At 19.7% G+C, this 18,399-nt stretch overlaps 2 protein-coding genes across 14 annotated transcripts; one reads left to right on the forward strand and one right to left on the reverse strand.

Annotated features, from left to right (window-relative positions):
* The first annotated feature begins 1,836 nt into the window (after positions 1–1,836).
* On the forward strand, positions 1,837–14,959 carry LOC411822 (aldehyde dehydrogenase family 3 member B1). 13 transcript variants are annotated; one of them, XM_026442860.1, is made up of 13 exons: positions 1,837–1,854; positions 4,185–4,305; positions 9,058–9,095; positions 9,225–9,368; positions 9,443–9,538; positions 9,719–9,940; positions 10,047–10,210; positions 10,355–10,585; positions 10,663–10,860; positions 11,066–11,181; positions 13,243–13,378; positions 13,465–13,618; positions 14,817–14,959. In XM_026442860.1, the coding sequence occupies exons 1-13, from the start codon at positions 1,852–1,854 to the stop codon at positions 14,838–14,840; spliced, it is 1,647 nt and encodes a 548-aa protein (XP_026298645.1). In that variant the 5' UTR covers positions 1,837–1,851; the 3' UTR covers positions 14,841–14,959. The 13 variants fall into 13 exon arrangements, 12 of the variants coding, with proteins under 12 accessions (XP_026298645.1, XP_026298646.1, XP_026298648.1 ...); XM_026442861.1 differs by lacking the exon at positions 11,066–11,181 and adding an exon at positions 11,967–12,082; XM_026442863.1 differs by lacking the exon at positions 14,817–14,959 and adding an exon at positions 14,136–14,194.
* Positions 14,488–18,224, reverse strand: LOC409357 (COP9 signalosome complex subunit 1). The gene is given in 7 exon segments (XM_016913990.2): positions 14,488–14,818; positions 14,820–14,860; positions 14,955–15,089; positions 15,165–16,286; positions 16,402–16,494; positions 16,753–16,960; positions 18,090–18,224. Coding segments are annotated over 6 exon segments (1,452 nt in total). The 5' UTR covers positions 16,780–16,960; positions 18,090–18,224; the 3' UTR covers positions 14,488–14,784.
* Positions 18,225–18,399: the final 175 nt, after the last annotated feature.

The following is an 18,399-nucleotide window of genomic DNA, read 5'->3' on the forward strand; positions in this document are numbered from 1 at the left end:
TTAATTTCATATAAATAACATTATCATTTCTTAAATTTGTATTATGCATTACATCTCAATTTGAACGAAATAGAAAACATTGATTTCAAAAAGTGATCGATTAGATCTACGTTTAATTATTAATTTAAATTATTGCATAACTTTAAATTATTAGTGGAAAGAAAATAATTCTGCTTGTTTCAAAATTCGAATTTTCCTTTCTCGTCGATTAATTAGATAAAAAGTAAGGCGTGACCTTGATCAATGTCATTAAAAATTGTATTTATGCAGATGCAGACATTGTCGACACTGATAAATGGATGATTCTGAGTTCCTGAGCACATAAGAAAATTATACATTACATTGGAACAACAGCATTTTACACTATCATTCGAGCATTTTTTCATGGAACCTTCAACCAACTTCTATTACGAACTTCCATCGTGTAAAATATACGATTCAATCTGTTGATTAAACTTTTATTCTTCTGACGTGGTGAACTTTGCGATACATATTTCATGGAAATATGATTCATGTAAAATTATATATTTAATAAAAAAAAAAACAAAAGAAAAAGAGAGAGAAAAAATAGAAAAAATGGAAAACTCACAGAAGCAGAAAAATAAATCGCTAGATTTAAAAATATTTAGACATTATATATATTTTAACAATGAAATAACGTTGTAAAAACGAAAAAAATTTATATTCATTAATTTGTATTTTCTTAAAGAAAATATGCTTTAATACGTATACGTTATATAATTATTCGTTTGAGATTGTGCATTTTCTCGATTACGCTTACATCATACAAGCGTTTGCACGAGCAGAAAGCCGGATACATCTGAATCCATAGAGAAAGTTTGAAGAAAGTTAAATGGAGAACCTATTTCAGAAACAATGTGAGAAAAGTGAGAAAGTGTAACAAAACCATTTAAAGAAAACTTTCGTTCCGTTTGATAATAATTGCATATTAGAAACTATTATAATATAAATTGTGTTAAACTATTTAAGATTTAATATCTTAAGTAAATAAATCTTTAAATGTATTATATGTTTATACAATGTATTTATAAAATTTACAAATAATGATAATTCTCATGAAAAATAATTCATAATATATAAATATTGACAGGATTAAACTGTATGAAATATTATGAATTTACATGACCTCGAATGAGGCTGCGAATTATCTTTTATAATGATTCTCATAATTAAAAATCAATATTAAGCATAAAATGCGAAAATATATATTTACTTACTTTTAATATTATTGAAAAATCAAAAACTGAATCAATATGATTAAATGCAATATAAAGACAGGATATCTTAATATTCTCTCAATTGCCTCAATCATGCATTTTATTTGATATGTCATCGATTTTAAGATATTATTATAATATCTTGTGAATAATAAGTTTACTTTTCATCTATTACCATCATGTAATTAGAAAAGTTCTTGTTTTTGAAAGTGTATGATATTTTAAAATTATTATTAAAAAATTATCTCTTAATTCTTGATTTTATAAAGAAAACAATTATTGATAATATTATGTAATATTATATAGCTGAAAAAGAAAATATATATAGCTCATTATTTAACCATATAAGAACATTATTCAATCAAATATGGCTGCCGGTATTTTATATTCAAATAAAAACGACCTTAATTTTTTTTACTTGATGCATATATTATTGTAGGAATTATCGTCCGATAAATGACTTTTATCAATTCAGTTTGAATTCAACAGTCATTTCGTATTGTTTACAGTGCTTATCTGTTAAAAAAAAGAATTTTTAGGAATAACGCAAATATCATTATTTAATATTATTAAATATTTGAGGTAGAATACAAGATTAAAAAAAAAATAAAAAATGGTGAGTACAAATATCATTAAACAAAAAATGATAAGTACATATTTTATTCGTAGATTCGAAGAGTTAAATTATAATATTTTGATATGATTCATGAAATAATAATTTTTTTTTTTATTTTATTTAAAAAATGCTGAAAAATTTATTTTCAACAAGTACAAACAAAAATGTTGTACTATTATATATATATATTCTTAAGAAAAATAATTAATATAATAAAATTTAAGAAACAAATTAAGATTGTATAATAAATATCGTAAAATATCATAAAATTTTGATAAACGAATAAATAATCTTATTCCATCTATATTTATTTGGTATTATTCGGTAAAGTTGAAAGTTTATTCAATATGAATATACAAACGTTATTGAAATTTCCTCCTTTCGATACAAGTTTTAAACTTAGTTAGAAATAAAATGTTACATTGAACTTTTACAACATCTGCCTATTATTTACTATAATTGAATGAAATCAAGATTTCATTTTATTTGAAAATAATTTATTATTCACGATTAGATTTTTTTTTTAACTATAAACCAAATAATAACGTTAGTAATTATAAGTATAATTTATATGATTTGATATATAGTAATAATAATAATCCACGATGAATCTACGATTTCATTTTATTTGAAAATAATTTATTATTCACGATTAGATTTTTTTTTAACTATAAACCAAATAATAACATTAGTAATTATAAGTATAATTTATATGATTTGATATATAGTAATAATAATAATCCACGATGAATCCACGATTTCATTTTATTTGAAAATAATTTATTATTCATGATTAGATTTTTTTTCTTAACTATAAACCAAATAATAACGTTAGAAATTATAAGTATAATTTATATGATGTGATATATAGTAATAATTTCAAATCTAGATATATTAACAAATTCATTACCTGGATAAAATAATTTTATTATTCATATTATTTGTCATTTCTTTACTGTTTACTTCTATTTCTATTTCTATAATATGCAAATTTTCTTGTTTACTTTTTAACATTCTTTTCATCAGCCAGAAGGCAAAACTGGTTTAACCACCAAGTGAATAGAATTCTGCATTCTGCATTTCTATACTCTTTCAAAAAAAAAAAAAAAAGAAGTTATTCAATTTATGTTCATATTTCAATTTATATTCATATTTCAATTTATATTTTTTTTTTTCAATGTATCTTCAATACATTATTCAATATATCACATGTACTATTATATTATATGTATTTTTCTCAAATCTTTCAAAAAGAAGTTTTTTTTTCTTTTTCATTTCTTCTAAAAAAAATATATAAAAAAAAAAATCAATGAGGACAAATATCCTTAAATATAAACAAATATCCTTAATCTTAACTTCTCAATTAAAAGTTATTGATATCTGATTATATTTATCTAAAGAAATATTGATATCTATCTAAAGAAATTTATCTAAACAATGAATCTAAACAATGAATCAAAATTGATAAAGAAAAAATTTTGATTAAAAATAAATAAATGTTCTATATAAATTAAAGACTTATATATATATAAAAATATGAAATAAATTTTACGTTTAATATGTGTTTAATATTATTTTCAAACGTACTAATTTGCAAATAGAATATATATACGTTGCCTTATATTTGCATGATTAGCATTTTATATACCGGTGTAACATCAGAAAAGGATACTGTTGCATTCAGTCTTACTATAGCTATGTGAAAGGCAACATCGTCCTATTAGATCTCCGATATCCTATGGTTGAACACCTTCTAATGCTTTCACGTTAAATTTAATACTGAAACACAATAATTATGTAAGTACACGTTCAATTACGTCTGCAATACATATTTTGAATTTCGTTCTTTATCGTTTTATTTATATAATAATTTCGTCATCGGTTATATTTAGATTGAAAAAATAATTTTATAGTTTGTTTGGACGAAAGAAAAAATGGAAAGATAGTGGACATATACATGCATAATCGTGTGAAAATTAGTTGTAAGAAAAAAAAAAATTTTCTTTCTTAATGAAAACGTAAAAATATATAAAATTTATCCTTCGGATAAATATTCATTTTTTAAATACAAAATAAAACGAGGCAAATAAAAATGAATTCGTGATTTGGCGTAATATTTTTTTTTTTCGTAAAAGCTTTTGCATAATTTGAAAAATTTATATAATTATCGTTGTAAATAAATGCAGCGCATTCAAGGTGTTTAAGTTTCATTTCAATGATAATTACACGAGAAAAAAGAGTATTTACATATTTAAAAATAAAATATGATTGGCCAATATTATTTTTTTCGATTTTTTCCTTCTTTTTTTTTTTTTTTTTTTTGATTTCAGACGGAAGTGAAAATCGAAGTGGGAGATTTAGAGGAAGGGCAAATCTCTCCGAAAGAGCAAAACATGAAGTCAAAAGAATGTCAAATCGATATAGAATCGGAATTAGATGATCCCACAATGGGTAAGTGATTTTTATCCCGTTTTTATCGTCGAAATCATTCCGTTTCTTTCTTTTTATTTCTTTTCCATCTTTTTCTATCTTTCTATTTTCTAACAATAATAAATCGAAAATATATCGGAGAAAATTAGATGACAACAAATATGTCGATAACAATAATTTTTTAATCGAATACATGTCAAAATGTACTCGTTATCTAATCTCTAATAATTTACGTATGTAACAAGAAATGTATTCGATTTCTTTCTTAGCATAATTTATTGATTTGCATCGAAAAACAGACAAATAGTGAAAATTAAATTAAATTTATTAAAGTAATTTTTAAACGTATTTATTTAACTTATGTTTTATTTATCATCCATTTATTTTATTTATAACATATATATTTTTTATCCTTGTATTTCCATCTGTAACAATATAAAATTAAAAATTAAATGATCAAAAAGAAAGTTGTAGTGTGAAGTGAAAAAATTTTTTATTTTTTTTTTTTTTCAAACAAAATTACTACTAAAAAAAAAAAAGATTTTTGTAAAATAAAATTTTCTGTTTGTGTTTCATTTTTTTTATTTTTTATTTTTTTCATTCACATATATAATTTTTTTCAATATCACATATATAAATGCACGTTCAATATGCAATATAATTATCATAAAGAATTTTGATAAAAGATTTTACAATGCATGACTTTTAATATATAATTATTTATGTTGATAATTTTTACAACGTATTATACATATTCTGAAATTGAAATTTTAAGAATTTTAAGACGTTGGAAACTTAAAAAAATTTTATTAATATATTTATTATTAATTAATTATTAAATTAATTAATTAATTAAAAATTATTAATATAATTATATAAAATTTTTAATTAATTTGCATATTTTTAATGTCATTTAACTATCATTTGAAATATATCTTAATATAAAACTTTAATAAAAATGTAGATTTATGTAATCTTTTAAATTTCAGATAGAAAAAGAATAAGAAAACAGAAAAATATTTATTTTTAAGCAATTAAGATATACAATTTGAAACTATTGAGATTTAGATATTTCCCTAAGATTTATGATAAATAAAAAAAATTTAATAAAAAAATTATTTAATAGAAATCTTATCAAGATGCATAAATTATATATTTTTTTTCTGTTGCCTCAAAATATTTTTCCTTGCTCTTGAAATATAGTTTAAAAAATTTTAATCGTTTAAAATATATATAAATGATAAATATAAACTTAATAACTTAATAACTTAACTTATAAATATAAACATCTGAACGTTTAAAATCACATAATCAGTTTTGAGATCAAATCACATATCGGTATTTTTTAAACGTAGATTTACTGCAAATTTACTTAAAATAACGTAAAGTAAAATACGAGAAATAATTAAAATATAAAAAAAATAGTAATTAAAAAATTTTCATCAAATTTTAAAATTTTATTATTGGAATAAAATTTTAATAGTTTTACAAGTTCCATTTCTGCTAATAAAAATTCTATTTTTATAAAGATTCTAAAAGATTCTAAATTCTTTTCTCTCTGTTAAATAAATTTCAAAAATTTGTTGCGGATTTTATATTTTATACAATTATTTTTATATATTTCTATCAAAAATTTCAAACTTTTTTCAAAAATATAAAAAATCTTATTTCTAATTTTTGTCTAATTGATCAATATTTTATAAAAAAAAAAAAAAATCTTAAATTTTTCATTTAAAATTAAAGTTTAAAAATTTATTAAATATTTATTTTAATAAATTATATAATTTAATGATATAAATAGAATTACTTATCTCGTTGTCATCCGAGTTCGCAGGCGCAAACAAACGTACCATGGAGGCGGAACGTTACAGTGTATATAAAAACCAGTTGAAGAGAAGTTTGAAATGAGTATGCCGTAGAATTGCGTTAAGTTAATATTTCTAAGTATTCGGAATAAATTATCATAAACAATCAATAATCAATTAATAATCATTTGTGACAAAAAACGACGAATATAAATAAATTTAACGAATATAAGTAAAAGTAACTTTTTTAAATAAAGTGTGTGTTTGTACGTGTACGTGTGTTTATGTAATAAAGTATATCATTCGATTACAAGTAAAAGGTAAATTTTGAAAGATCATCCTTGAATCTTTACATGGAAACGTTATTGCAAACATGGATTAATTAAAATTGATTATTTATTAATAATAAAAGTTATTTTTTTAATTATTTTATATTATATAAAAAGATATAAATAATGTTCAAATAAATATATAATATAAATATATAATATAAATTTTTTAAAAATATTTCTAAAAAATAATGAATCATGTGAATCATAGATATGATCTGTTCCTAAAATATGAATGATATCGAATCTTTATTTTAATTTTTTTTTTATATTTATTTATCTTTTTTTTTTTTCTAAAAAATAAAATTATTTATTCAATTTTATTTTGATTAGCACAAAATATATATTTAAAAAAATAATTATATATTTATAAATCTACATTATATTAGTGAAAATTATAAAATGTAGTGAAAATGTTTTTTTTAGATCACAACAAACAAAAAAATCATTTTCGTAATTTTTTTTTTTTTTAATTCAAATATCACTGATAATGATAATAATAATAATAATAAAATAATTAAATACTGAGGATTTTAAAAGGTTAGTATTAAAATTTTTTATATATCTCTTTACAATTTTTAGAATTATTATTCTTTCTGCTAAGATAGAAAACGACACAAATCTTCGAGAAAAGACAAAACAACGATATGAACTATATAAAAATTAATGTAGAACCATCAACAAAGATTTACAATAAGATTGATGGTAGGAATTTTACGAAAAAATATACGCACCATTTGCACACGCAATATGTTTCTAACATATTTAATTGCACTTTTGAAAAAACTTTGTCAATTAATTATTTTTAAAATGATTGATTGATTTCCATTTTTTTTTTACTTTTAAATTATGTATAAATACATATTAAATATTTATATAGTTATATAAATATTATTTCGTCATTAATTCATAAATAACAGTGAAAAAATATAATATTGATTTTATTTGTCTGATTTTATCTAATTATTTATATTTTATTTTAATAATTAATATATCATAATTAACATATAATTAACCAATCAAAATATTCTTTCATTAACATCTTATAACAATTTTATACATAAAAAGTCCTAGGAATGATTTATACATAAAAAGTATCTTTTTATTATAATTTTTTTTCAAATAGTTATAGTGCTGACATCTTTCAAAGAAACTAAAAGAAACTAAAGAAATATCTTCTTTATCGATTCAGTTTCAATATATTACATGTACAGTACATTACAAAAATATTAAACTCCATAGAATTATATTTTATAACAATAAATATATCTTTCAAAGATATATTTCTTATTTTATTATCTTTCAGAAAATATTGTCTAAATATAATCTAATTATGATGACTATTTCTTACTTTTAAAGATGTCTTTTTGTAATAATGTAATTTAAATTTAAAATTTCAAACATCTTTTTGTATTTTTTATTTTAAGATAGTCACTTTTGACATCTTTTGTTAAGATGTCAATTACTTTTATTATTTCAAATTTTTATGTTATTAACCATGTAGATATCGTTGAGTATTATAATAAATAAATTTTTAATTCTTTATAATATAATATGAAATCCTGAGTTAATCATTTCGTATCGTAAATAAATATTACTTATATTTCTTGTAATCACAATATTTATTAATTAAATTTCATTTTGAGATGATTCTTATATTTTCTAATAATATGTAAAATTTCAATAAATACAATTTGAAAATATCAATTTTTTAGAAATATTTGTTAAAATTTAAATAAAAAACTTATGTATATTATCGGTTATGTATATTATAATAAAGAAAATAAATAAAATTATATAAGAATTTAAATGAATTCAATTTATAATTCTTTTAGATATAAATTTTTTTCATAAAAAAAAAAAAAAAATAGAATCTCTTAAATTAAAATCAAAATAAAAAAATTAAATTCAATTCAAAACAGTTTTTTTAGAAATGAATATAAATTGTATTATGATATAGACTAATAATTTAAGTAATTAATGACATCTATCACGTAATTAATTTGTTTTATTGAACGAATATCATTTAATACAATACTATCGTATTGTTCGAGAGAAACCATAGTCAATGAAATCATATTCTAAGCTCTAATAGAACTTTTCATATGTAATTAATCTTATCTTTTAAAATTGTTTTTTTAATCGTTTCATATGTAATTTTTCTTCTCTATTTTTAAAATTTTATAATAAATTGACATTTTATTACATTTTAAATAATGAATATAATAATTAATATTATATTGATAGATAGAAATATTAATTATTCAATTGAATTTAATTTAATCGAAATTTCCAAACCTAAATTCGATATGAATATAATATGAATTTTAATCTTAATCAATCATAGTGCAAATTAGTGAAATTAATGTGTATAGAAGTCTATATAAAATTAAAATAATTATTTACATAAATATACATAATTATTTACATAAATTTACATAAAAATGAAATAACGTTGACATATAACAACTTTTTATTGGAATATTATAGCAACACGAAAAAAAAAATTAATAAATAATAATAAAATGTTTTTGATGCTTTAAAACAATGATATACATATATAATAATTGTTATATATATAATATATAACTTTAATATAACTTTAATATTATAATAATAATTATATTTTTTTATTTTAGCACAGTCTAATGAAAAAATGATAATGGATTATGCAAGTGTAAGTATATTGATTATTTTATTTCATATTGTTAATAAAAATAAAAATCTTAATGTTAAAATTTTTTAAATAATACAAAAAAATTAATATTTTTTATTATGCATTTAAATATAAAAAATTTCTTTACAGCTTGTTGAACGTACACGAAATGTATTTATTAATGGTAAGACAAGATCATTAAAATGGAGACAAACACAGTTAAAACAAACACTACTTATGATACAAGAATGTAAACAAGAAATTATATCTGCTCTTGCTTCTGATTTACGCAAGGTTTATATATATAATAATTATATAAATTTACTTTATTTTTATATATCTACAGATTTATATATTTTTTTTTTCAGTCCAAATTTGAATCTGTTATTATGGAAATAAATATTGTTGAAGGAGAAATCAAACATTTGCTCATGTGTCTTAAGGAATGGTCAGCTGATGAAAAAGTATTTTTAATATTTTATAATTTTTTACTAGTTTTTATATACTATTATATAAAATATACTATTATAAAAAATATTATATAAAATATACAATATATATTATATATATATATTATATATATACACATATATATTTATTAATTTAAATAGATGAATAAATATTTAATTGTTTATATCTTTAAGCCTCCAAAAGATATGGTTAACATAATGGACAGAGTTGAAATTAAGAAAGACCCATATGGTGTGGTTCTTATTATAGGACCATGGAATTATCCTTTCCAATTAATTGTGGCTCCTTTAGCAGGTGCATTAGCTGCTGGAAATTGTATTCTTGTTAAACCATCAGAAGTATCCTCTGCTACAGCGAGACTTATTGCAAATATTATTCCAAAATATTTAGATCAAGTATATGTTCCAAATAAATTTTACAAAAATTTATTTTAAAATAATTATAAAAAAATATTGTTCTTATCTTTTCATTCATATTTTAAAATAATATTATATATTTTAGGAATGTGTTCATGTAATATTAGGAGGTATTTCTGAAACAACAGAATTACTTAAGCAAAGATTCGATTATATCTTTTATACGGGTTCATCTAGTGTCGGAAAAATCATTCATCAAGCAGCAAATAAATTTTTAACGCCAATAACATTAGAACTTGGTGGTAAAAGGTAAAAAATATAATAATTTTATATATATAAAATAAAATATTATTTTATATATAAATATATTATATAAAATATATAATTTTATTTTCTATTTTCTATTTTCTTATTTTGTAATATAAATATTTACAATCCTGAAACAATTTCTAGCCCTGTATATATAGATAATACAGTAGATATAGACATAACTGTGAAAAGAGTACTTTGGGGCAAATGTGTTAATGCTGGACAAACATGTATTGCACCTGATTATATACTTTGTACTGAAGAAATTCAAAATAAATTTGTAACAAAAGCAAGAGAAATTCTAAAAGATTGGTATGGTAATAATCCAAAGGAAAGTCCAGATTTATCACGTATAATTAATGAACATCATTATCAGTAAGATAAATTTTTTTTTATAAATATTTTATAATTATTTTTTGCATATTATATTATGAAATCTTATATTTTTATAGGCGTCTCATCAAATATTTAAATAATGGTAGAATAGTGATAGGTGGTGACTGTGATCCTAATGAAAAATATATTTCTCCAACTATTCTTGTTGATATCAAATCTACAGATCCTGTGATGCAAGATGAAATATTTGGTCCAATATTACCAATCATAAATGTGAATAATGCTTATGAAGCAATTAAATTTATAAATAATCGGTAAATCTTTAATGTATTTATTTTTTCATAAATATTTTAATGAAAATGCAAACAAATTTTTATAATCATAAACTTCAATTAGTTATAAAATTATTTATAAAAGTTGTATGTATGTTAACAATTTATGATAATACATTGATAAAATTTTATATTTATTTAAAAAAATAACAAACAAGAATATATAGCAATTTATTTTCACGTTTAGTGAATCCCCACTCGTAATATATATATTTTCCAAGGACAGGGGAGTTCAGGATTTAATAATAAATCAAACTCGTAGTGGAAGCGTAGGAGTAAATGATACAATAATGCAATATTGTGGTGAGTTGTATGAGGCTATTAGAAAAATTTTTTTATTTTATAAATATGGTACTATCAAATAAATAATATTACCTATTTAAATCTTTTAAATAATTATTTAATTTAACTAATTTTTGGAAAATATTTTTTATAAATTTATATTATTTCATAATTTATTAACATATTTAACATATTTGAATTTAATATTTTTTATTAACTTTTTTGCAACTAATTTAAGATAATGGTTTTTTATTGTATTTTTAAATTATATATACTATTATTATATTATACATTAATTGAAAATTAAGAATTGTATAAATAAATTTTTTATGTATTGGTGATGGGTGAAAATTATAGTAATAATCTAGAATATTTACAATGCATAAATAATTACATACAACTTGATAAAAAACTTTATAAAAATACAAATTTCTCTCTCTCTTTTTATTTATATAAATTTAGATTATAAATAAGATTCATGAATTTGCTTGCATAAGAAAATATTTAAATTATCATATTATGTCAATATTCTAATAGTTTTTATTTAAAGTCTTTATAATTGTTATGTAATATTTTTAATTTTTTTTAATTATTCTTATTTACTTCTAAAAGTAAAAATTTTTTTAAATAAAAATATTACTTAAGATTATTACTTATAACAATTAATTGCTATTTATAATTCTTTATAATTCTTTATAATTCTTTATGATTATTTCTGTAATATCACTAATTCAAATAGGCTAATTCTCCTGTTCATGTTAAGTTACCATATTATTTTGAATAATAATTGGTTAATATTCATGCAGGGAGAAGCCATTAGCATTATACATATTTAGCACTGATGAAAATACTATATCAATATTTCTCAACAATACAAGTAGTGGTAATGCTTGTGTTAATGATGTAATGATGCATGCAACAGGTATTGGATTTTTTGTCTTATTAACATTGATAAAATTTACTAATAATATATGTATATAGTATTAGATTCTGATGATTTGACATGATCATAAAATCAATAAAATGGGAAATTATAGATTTTTCGATTGAAATAAATAATTATATTATATATATATATATATATATATTATAATGTACATATATAAAGATGCAAAATCAAGTATCATTCAGTATGTTAAATATAGAAAGAAATATGCAGAGGATACAAGATAAAAAAAATGGATGAAAACTATTGGTAAATAAAATAAATTAAAATTAAAAATTAGTTGACAATTTAAAAATTTTATTTTTTATGACTATAAATTATAATTATATATTTAATTTTTAATAATAATTATATATTTAATTTAATAATTATATAATTAATTTTAACATGTCATTTTAGTATTAAAACTAGATAAAATAATTTAATTATATCATCAGAATCTATTATATATATATTAAACAAAAATTTTGTTACTATACATATATATACATATATATATATATATATATATATACTATATATATATATATATATATATATATAGTAACAAAATTCTTGTTTATATGTTTAAGTTTAATATATTTTTGTATATATTGATATATAAGTGCATTTAATATACTATATTTTGAATTTTTAATTGTGTTACAGCAAAACATAAAATAAGATTAAAAATAATACACCTATAGTTTTTTTTTTAGCAAAATTACATTTACTCTTTATAGATACAACTCAAAATATACATCATTTTGCATATCATAAATTGTATTTTATTTATGCAAAGTTAAACAAAAACATATATATAATTAAATAGAAATTTAATTAGTAAATCACAAAAATTATTGTGCAAAATATTGTTTTTCTGAAAAATTTTATAATTTAAATAATTATATATATATATATATAATAATTAAATATATAATATATATATAATATATAATAATATAAATATATAAATATATAATAATTAAATTTCTAGTGAAATACATAATCTCCTATATCCACACTATATTACATTTACATGAACATTATATACTACATATGTTAAATTTATGAAATATCTTTTTTATCTTTTGTTTTAATATAGTCCATTTTAGATATAATTCTAAATTTTACAAATAAATATATATATTTTTTAGTTGACAGTATACCATTTGGTGGTGTTGGCAATTCTGGTATGGGATGTTATCATGGAAAATATACTTATGATACCTTTGTACACAAAAAAGGTTGTCTTATTAAATATTTCAATAAACTAGAAGAAACATTAGCATCGTAAATATTATTTTGTAAAATTATATTTTATATAATTTAATATAAGAGTAAATATGTAAAATAATTTTTATTATAATTCATTGCAGAGGCCGTTATCCGCCATATTCTGATAAAAACTTATCTTTCTTACAAATTCTAATGGCAAAACGGCCTGATATACCTGGAATTAAATATTTTCCACATCTTTTAGCATTTGGTTTGGGAATTCTTGCCACATACAGTGTTTTAATTATATTAAAGGTATATAAATTTAGGCGAATTAATGCATTTATTAATTTGTAATAATTTCATTTGTTATAATCTACTGCACAAAAATTATTGCACAATATATTTATAGAATTGAATTTTATAAGTATAAAATATAATTAAAATAAATATAATAATATAAATATAATATAAATAAAATAAAATATAATTATAAGTATAAAATAATTTGAATTAAATAGAAAATTATAATAAAAGTATAATTTAATTTTCATATTTATTTAATGATTTATTTTTGAAAATATATAAATCTAAAAAATTTGAATTTGAAAATTATATTTCATTATGTATAAAAATAATTTATTAGATCAAAAATTGAAATTTTGTATAATAGGATGCATATTTGAGAAATGTTATCATTCATTATATTAACACTATAATTAAGTTAATAAAAACAAAAAATTGCATATATATATATATATATTACAATTAATTTTATCTTTTTTTTTTTTCTTTCTAAAAGTTGATTAATATAATAGAAATACTTTTTCAGGTTCAAGAAGAAAATTAATGGATTTCTATCAACTTATCAATTACGAACTCTATATAACATAAATAATAATATATATAATTTGTATGATTAATTTTAGCTTTTCTATATAATGTAAAAAATAATAAGTAAATAATAAGTATATTTATTTATAAAGCTATAAAATTAAAAACATAAAATTTCTTTGAAAATTTTTTTGAATATTTTTCGTACAATGTTTTAATTTTTTTTTTTATATAATAATTAATATGTAAAATATATTTAATTAATATATAAATATGTTTATTATTATTACTATTAATTTTTTGATATTTATGATTATTAGATAAAAATGAACAACATGGAAAAGAAAATATTCATGCCTGAAAAAAGGTATTCGTGTATTTATTGATAATAAAGTTTTTAGTATACATTATATTTTATCAAAGGTTTGTTCATAATAAACACATTTTTGAAAATACTAGCTTTTACTTATAGTATAATGCATTATATACATATTTTGTAACTTTTATCGAAGATTTGAATTCAATATCAGCATCATAAACATTCATTGCCCAATATGGTATCAAAGTACTATTTCATATCTTAATAACCACATCAGGTCATCTATATAAATATAATTATCAATTAAAACATTAGTATAAATCATAGTTCAATTTCTTACCACTGAACTATTGTTTCCAGGTAACCGACATCTCTCCCCCTTGAGTACTGTCACGCTGTGGACTCTATAAAAATATTAAAAATAAAAACAAATTTTTATAATATTAATATTGTTTATTTTTCATTTTATCAAATTCTAAAAACAATAAATATAATTACTTTAACTTGAATCTGTTGTTTTAACATTGCAGCCCTTAAGATTAACATGCGTGTGCGTCTTTGATATTCTTTTCCTACACTCATAGATTTCTCGAAAGTTGTGCTACGTTGATCGACATCCTTGGCATACAATATCTAAACATATACAATAAATTAAATTAAAAATTATTTTTTTATAAATATATTAAATGATGATAATGATAACTTTACTTTATTATGTGAATCTATACGAGCTTGTATTTGGCCATCAAGAATTAATTGCATAAGCTCATCTTCCAATTCTGATACAGTCCTATTAAAAGCAGTTGCCATACGTCTCATATCTGCACTTAAGTATGGACTAAAATATTGTATCAATGCTCTATTCCGAATTTGTGTATATAATACATTAACATGTGGTGCTATATACATATCTAGAAGTATGTTATCCTTTATCTCGTCCAACAATTTTAAGCAAGATGCATATTTCGATTCGTAAAATTTAAAAATTATATCTCTTAACTGTGGTTCTAATTCTAGAAATAACTTAAAGGAACTGCTGAAGATAACTTGTTTTTGTAATTCATGTCTGTCAAATGTAGCTAAAGCACAAAGTCCTCCATATAAGGCAACATTTCCAGGGGATAATAATTCAGGACAATCACAATGATCCAATGATGCCTGCAAAAAATGTCTTGCAGCCATTTTATATTTTCTAGTAGCTAGTTCTGCTAGACCAGCTGCAACTTTTAATTTTGTAACTATAGACTGATTGTTGTCTTTGCCATGAACATCAGAAAAGTCTGGTGTACTTTCTGCCTTTGTTACATAACTTAATACATGAGCCCAATTTTGTAAATAAACAGAAACTTTAATAACATTTAAGCACATATTAACAATATGCTTCCCACTAGTACAGTAATCCCTTGCTCTGGAATAACACTTTAAGGCATGAACAAGATCCCCACAATCTAAATAATGATCTCCTAAATCATCATGACCTCTTCTAATACTTTCTTTAATTGAATTACTTCTATAATTTTTAAGATCAGTATCAAATTTTTCTAGTTTCAAAGCAGCCTTTTTGGAACGAAATTCAACCCAAGCTTGATCTAAGGTTAACATGTCTTGAGATGTTGATTGTGCTGCAACATCTGGTAATCCAGGTGTACCTACAGCTTGAACTAATTTTTTATGTAGTATGACATACAAGGAAACATTATATGTTGTCATCACATAAGATATAGCCATTTTTAATGCTTCTATCCTTAACATTGGACAGTGATCAGCTATATATATAAGTCTATATAGTTTAGCAAGACCAGTATAACTATTAGCATAAACTTCTAAATCCTGAAAAAAATCAAAATAAAATATTTTGACATATACTTACATTGTAAAATCAGAATTACACAAAAATTATTAACAACTATCAAAAATAAAAGATTCAATAGAAAATTAGATATACCAATGTTGGGTTTTCCACAATATATGGTTCTTCTTCTGCATTATCATTATCTTCTGCAGGAGCATCAACTTGCATAGGCTCCACAACATTTTGCTATATATAAAAAATATAAATAAAAAATATAAATAAAAATATAATTTGAATAAAAAGATTTGTAAGTTGCAATATTCTAAGTTAAGAAAATTAAAAATATAAAGATTAAAAGATTTAAGAAAGATATTATTGAATCAACATAATAATTACAATATAAAAAAAAAATGCACAAAAACGAACATTTGAATTTGTCATGACTTTAATGTGCATGAAATTTCCTATTTGTAACAATTATTGCAAGTTATTCTAAAAAATTACCTGAACATCGTGAACTTGCAACGGCATGACAATGTTTTCTTTTCTGTTACGGTCAAGAATTTATGAAAGAAAACAAAACTTTCCGAGAATAGTGTATAATAAAGGACTGAAGTATATACATACATACAGGGCAGGTAACATGCAGCAACTAACACTTTTCCACTGTCATAATTCTAATCAGACGAATTTTCATTTATGCGAAATTAATCTGAAATATTGATATATATTATTATTTTAAAGAATTATATAAATATATTATTTTATATATACAGACTTTAATAAATTTTATTAAATCAATTTAGATATTTTGCATCGAAAGTATAAAATATATAAAATATTTACTTTAAATATGAACCATAGTGTTTAATTTGGCAACGCCGTTTCTTTAAGTATGTGAATTTTAATGTAAGATGTGTGTTTTACTTATTTGATGTAATGTATGTAGAGCAATTATGATAAATGTTTTTCTAGAATATTGATTTAAATATAAATAATAATTTAAATAAATAAATAATATAGTAAATAAATAATATAATATCAATAATAATATTTAAAATAACATTGTATATAAATAGTGGAAAAATTTAATATAATATTTACATTTGAAACATTTATATTGATTTTAAATAAATATAAAAATAAAACAAGTTTAAATTTCTTATAAATTTTCTTACAAATTTTAAAAATAGGCAAAAAATTAAAATTGTAAAAAAAATTTGTAATATTACAAACAAAAGAGGTTAAGTAAATATTAAATAGAAATGAACATATAAATAAAGTTGTTTTTAAAATTACAAATACTAATTTACTAATAATTTATTAATTTAAATGTATAGTTAAAAAATGCTATTATAATTTTTTTAGGTAATATATATTTATATTTAAAAAATATAGTAAATTTTGTTCCATCTTAAAAATATATATATAAAATTATTTGATTTTATCATTTTCTTAAAACTAGAAATATAATAATATTATAATGAATAATATTATTAATTTTAATGCAAATTAATTTTAATGCAAAAACTATGAAATTTTATTTAATGTATTATTTATTTTTATATAGTGTATGTATATATGTATGTTTAGTATTAGATTATTTAAGATTATGATTATATATTTAAGATTATAATTATTAAGATAATATTAAATATTATATTTTTATAAAAAATTAAAAAAAAAAATATTCATTGGTCAAAAATTTTAATTTAATTTAATTAAGTGTTATATTATACATAAAAATAAAAAATATCAATTAAATATAAATATTTAATAAATTTAATTATCCTATTATGATATTATTACATATTTTATTATATTATATAATAATTATTCACCTAATTGTATTCTTGTAAACACCATCCCTTGTATTTTGAAGACAATAAATTACAATAAACAAATATTCTATAAATCGTGAAAGATTGAATTATGATTGACTAGGTTATGTTTATATCGACTTGACATTGTTGCCAAATTTGTTTCATTATAGTATCAAATGTAAAACAATGAATAGTTATTATTATTTTATATTATATATTATATTTTATATTATATATTATTCATATCAATAATATTTAATAATTAATATAATAATAGCATAATTCATATTCTTTTTGATATGATTATAAAACAAATGAACAACAAAAC

This window comes from Apis mellifera, linkage group LG9, assembly GCF_003254395.2.
Source record: "Apis mellifera strain DH4 linkage group LG9, Amel_HAv3.1, whole genome shotgun sequence".
Lineage (NCBI taxonomy): Eukaryota > Metazoa > Arthropoda > Insecta > Hymenoptera > Apidae > Apis > Apis mellifera.

What these genes read in the sequence shown, in the direction of transcription:
- LOC411822 (XM_026442858.1), top strand. An exon ending in TTGCTTCTGATTTACGCAAG is followed by an intron (nt 9,369 to 9,442) that starts GTTTATATATAT and finishes TTTTTTTTTCAG; the next exon opens with TCCAAATTTGAATCTGTTAT. An exon ending in ATTAATGAACATCATTATCA is followed by an intron (nt 10,586 to 10,662) that starts GTAAGATAAATT and finishes ATATTTTTATAG; the next exon opens with GCGTCTCATCAAATATTTAA.